The sequence below is a fragment of the Silurus aristotelis genome, assembly GCF_946808225.1.
Source record: "Silurus aristotelis genome assembly, chromosome: 13".
Lineage (NCBI taxonomy): Eukaryota > Metazoa > Chordata > Actinopteri > Siluriformes > Siluridae > Silurus > Silurus aristotelis.
In genome coordinates, this window is record NC_139586.1 from 11,286,570 (window position 1) to 11,290,731 (window position 4,162).

At 41.1% G+C, this 4,162-nt stretch overlaps 1 protein-coding gene across 2 annotated transcripts in view; it reads right to left on the minus strand.

Annotated features, from left to right (window-relative positions):
- Positions 1-2,381: 2,381 nt before the first annotated feature.
- stk33 (serine/threonine kinase 33) overlaps positions 2,382-4,162 on the minus strand; it is a 14,537-nt gene continuing 12,756 nt past the window's right edge. For both annotated transcript variants that reach the window (XM_083557923.1, XM_083557922.1), the window contains exons 11-13: positions 3,695-3,943; positions 3,288-3,362; positions 2,382-3,074 (exon numbers count right to left, since the gene is read on the minus strand). In XM_083557923.1, coding sequence (XP_083414049.1) covers positions 2,904-3,074; positions 3,288-3,362; positions 3,695-3,943 — 495 coding nt within the window. In that variant the 3' untranslated portion in view covers positions 2,382-2,903. The remainder of the gene's footprint in view (positions 3,075-3,287; positions 3,363-3,694; positions 3,944-4,162) is intronic.

The window sequence follows — 4,162 nt, forward strand, 5'->3', positions numbered from 1 at the left end:
CATGTGCAGAAAAACACCCCCAAAGAATGATGCTACCACCCCCATGCTTCACAGTAGGGATGGTGTTCTTGGGATGGTACTCATCATTCTTCTTCCTCCAAACAAGTTTAGTGGAATTATGACCCAAAAGTTTTATTTTGGTCTCATCTGACCACATGACTTTCTCCCATGACTCCTCTGGATCATCCAAATGGTCATTGGCAAACTTAAGACGTGCCTGGACATGTGCTGGTTTAAGCAGGGGAACCTTCCGTGCCATACATGATTTCAAACCATGACGTCTTAGTGTATTACCAACAGTAACCTTGGAAACGGTGGTCCCAGCTCTTTTCAGGTCATTGACCAGCTCCTCCTGTGTAGTTCTGGGCTGATTTCTCACCTTCCATAGGATCATTGAGACCCCACGAGGTGAGATCTTGCATGGAGCCCCAGTCCGAGGGAGATTGACAGTCATGTTTAGCTTCTTCCATTTTCTAATGATTGCTCCAACAGTGGACCTTTTTTCACCAAGCTGCTTGGCAATTTCCCCATAGCCCTTTCCAGCCTTGTGGAGGTGTACAATTTTGTCTCTAGTGTCTTTGGACAGCTCTTTGGTCTTGGCCATGTTAGTAGTTGGATTCTTACTGATTGTATGGGTTGGACAGGTGTCTTTATGCAGCTAACGACCTCAAACAGGTGCATGTAATTTAGGATAATAAATGTAGTGGAGGTGGACATTTTAAAGGCAGACTAACAGGTCTTTGAGGGTCAGAATTCTAGCTGATAGACAGGTGTTCAAATACTTATTTGCAGCTGTATCATACAAATAAATAGTTTAAAAATCATATATTGTGATTTCTGGATTTTTTTTTTTAGATTATGTCTCTCACAGTGGACATGCACCTACGATGACAATTTCAGACCCCTCCATGATTTCTAAGTGGGAGAACTTGCAAAATAGCAGCGTGTTCAAATACTTATTTTCCTCACTGTATATAGTACTGATACTTTAGTTAGGAATAATTATTTTATAATAATAAAAAAATATATATATATATCCTCACAATAATAATAATAATAATAACACTAAGATAAGATACAACGATGATGGATGGATGGATGGATGGATGGATGGATGGATGGATGGATGGATGGATGGAAAGATAGAAAGAACTCAATCAGATCAAGACACCTGTCTAAAGATCCACACCAAGAAGGAGAACAGACCAGGTTTCTAGTAAAACATATTAAATACTGTGTGTAAGCAGACAGGCTTTGTGTTTCAGACACATATACACAAACACACACACACACACACACACACACACACACACACACACACACACACACACACACACAACACTGGATGCAAATAGGATTCTAGCACAGCCTCAGTGAGTTCTGCTTGGTGACTTTAATATCGTATCCGTACTAAGGATTATTTTCTCGCCATCCAGAAGCCTAGTGCTTGAGCGTTAGAGAACCCCTGCTGCACACCCAAACAAGATTAGACTCCAATTCACTCTCATTCTCAATGATGTGCTTTTCTGGCTGTCCCACCACTGTAGTTCCCTCCTTGATGATTTTATTGTAATCTAATCACTTTCCTGATGTTTTAAACTAAATACTTTTAATTCATTATGGGATGTTCAGTGCATAAGTTATATACAGGCAGCACGGCAGGACAGAGGCTAGTGTTCTCCTCGTGTCTGTGCAAATTTCTTCCAGGTTCTTCCACACCTCAAAAACACATGCCAGCTGATAGGCTGATAGGCTGATAAATAGGTGTGTGTGTGTGTGTGTGTGTGTGTGTGTGTGTGTGTGTGTGTGTGTGTGTGTGTGTGTGTGTGTGTGTGTGTGTGTGTGTGTGTGTGTGTGTGTGTGTCTGTCTTTTTGTCTGTATGATGTCATGAGTGATCAGTGATCATTAGTCTCTATTGATGCATTTGAATGTGTGTGTTTTAGAATCACCAAGGAGGTGAACCTTTTAAAGAGGACACTAAGTATATACACAAATGCATGCAGCTCACTGTATATGGAATGTTTGTGTGTGTGTGTGTGTGTGTGTGTGTGTGTGTGTGTGTGTGTGTGTGTGTGTGTGTGTTGTGGTGTGGTGTGGTGTGGTGTGTTTGTGTCATTTGGCTTTTGTGTGTCATGTTGTGTGTTGTGAGTATTGGCTTTTGTGTGTGTGTGTGTGTGTGTGTGTGTGTGTGTGTGTGTGTGTGTGTGTGTGTGTGTGTGTGTGTGTGTGTTTGTGTGTGTGCACGAGTGAGAATGGCGTATCCTCTCAGACATATTCCTGCTTCTACACCCAGCATTCCCAGGATAGACTCAGGACCCACCATGACCCAGACCAGTATACAGCATGTAGTGAAAAACAATAAAAATAAAGGTTTTCTCAATTCCAGTAGAACTTATTTGTTTTTATTGAAGAAATATAATCATTTCTTGTATACAGTAATTTGGCAATTTAATATTCATAAAATTAACAGTTGTGGGGGTTTTTTTTGTGGTGTTTATTTACATGAAATTCCAGTTTAAAGTTGTTCCAGTGATCTTTGGTTAGGTGGCATTATATCCAAAGGTAAAAAAGGTATACAGCTATTAAACCCTGAAACCCTGTTAAAGAGTATTTGCTTTCATTTTGGTTCGAATATTAAAATTCTAAATATTTACCTATATGGCAGCTGGGACTCGGGTCAGATGCTCACCCGGTTCTTACGCAGTCATTAAATAATCTTAAATTCATGGACTCAAAGCAGATTAAATTTTTTTCATTTTATTTCTATCCCACATTAGAATTGTTTAAGACTTAAATACGTTGTCATGGTCCATGATCATAAAGGTTGAGTCATTCTCTGGTTTATATGTCCAGCAGATCCTCTCAGTATTTCCTGTGCAGCATTGATTTCCTCCCCTGGACTTTAAGGTGCGCGTGGCCTACCTGATCCTCTCGGCCCGCGTCCTGGTTTTGGGGAGTGGCTTGTCGAGGAGGAGGTGGAGGGGTGATCTTTTGGTGAAATCTTATTGTTGCTCTCTTGCTTGTCCTGAATACTGTGACGCTTTGTGCTTGTGTGTTTGTTCCTTGTTAAGGACTGCAGAAAAAAAGACAAGTGTTTTACTCTCCTCAGACTGGTGATGCTGGTGATGCTGGTGATGCTGGTGATGATGGCACCATCTAGTGGCGAATTAAGTTTTCCACTGTACGACATTTTTTCTTCCTAACTCATACATTTCTTTATTTTACACAGAAGTTTGATTACATTAGTGAGACCTAAAGCTCATTATGAGTGTATGGAGGAACTGACCGACACTGTGTTGCTCGTCTTTGCAGCTAAGCCGTTCTTCATTGAACTGTAGGAAGAGAGCAATTTCGTCTTTTTCTGCAGTGGGGGAAACAGTGGGGCATAGATTACAATCAGAAGAAAACTGTCATGAGATGTCTAAAATTTACTATATTTAAATTACACATTTCCATGATATCTCGTTTGTTCACTAGTACAAAATTAATGGCCAGTGAATTTCTCAGTGAATCTAAGGTTAGAGTTCTCTCATTTCTTCAGGTAATAAACAATCTAATAAGCCAAAGGTGCCAATATTTCTGGAGCTGTCCAACTATTCATTTGTATGAAAGTGATAAATGACTTGAGTCTAATATGTGACACTGGTTTATAAATGACAATCCCACGTAATTTCTGACCACAAAATGATTCACCGTTTTTGTGGATGTGGAAGGTTTTTTGTCGCTGCTGTTCGGGTCTTCATCAAGTGCCTGCACTGGAGCACATCCAGGAGCCGACGGAGTTTCTGGGGCAGCCACAGTCTCCGCTGCGCTGTCCTGAGTGCAGCTGAAGGAGAGACTGGCCATTCCATCGCTCACCTCCTCCCTATTTTCCAGATCGTTTCTAAACTGTCGCATCAACATCAGCACGTTGGTGGGGGCGGCATCCTTGGAAGTGTCTCCCTGAAACATTGTCACACTTCATTTATTCATTATGCTGCTAAGACAGTTAGCTATAGTGTTAGATGCATGAACTATAGAACGTCTGTACAGTTCTATATTATTGTATTGTACTTGCGCCACAATAACTAGCAGGTAAGAATTGATTCTCTGCACCTGTGTGCTTATAGACCCGTCTGTTCTTAGACAGATACCGACAGCACTGAGCTCCCACGGCACAGG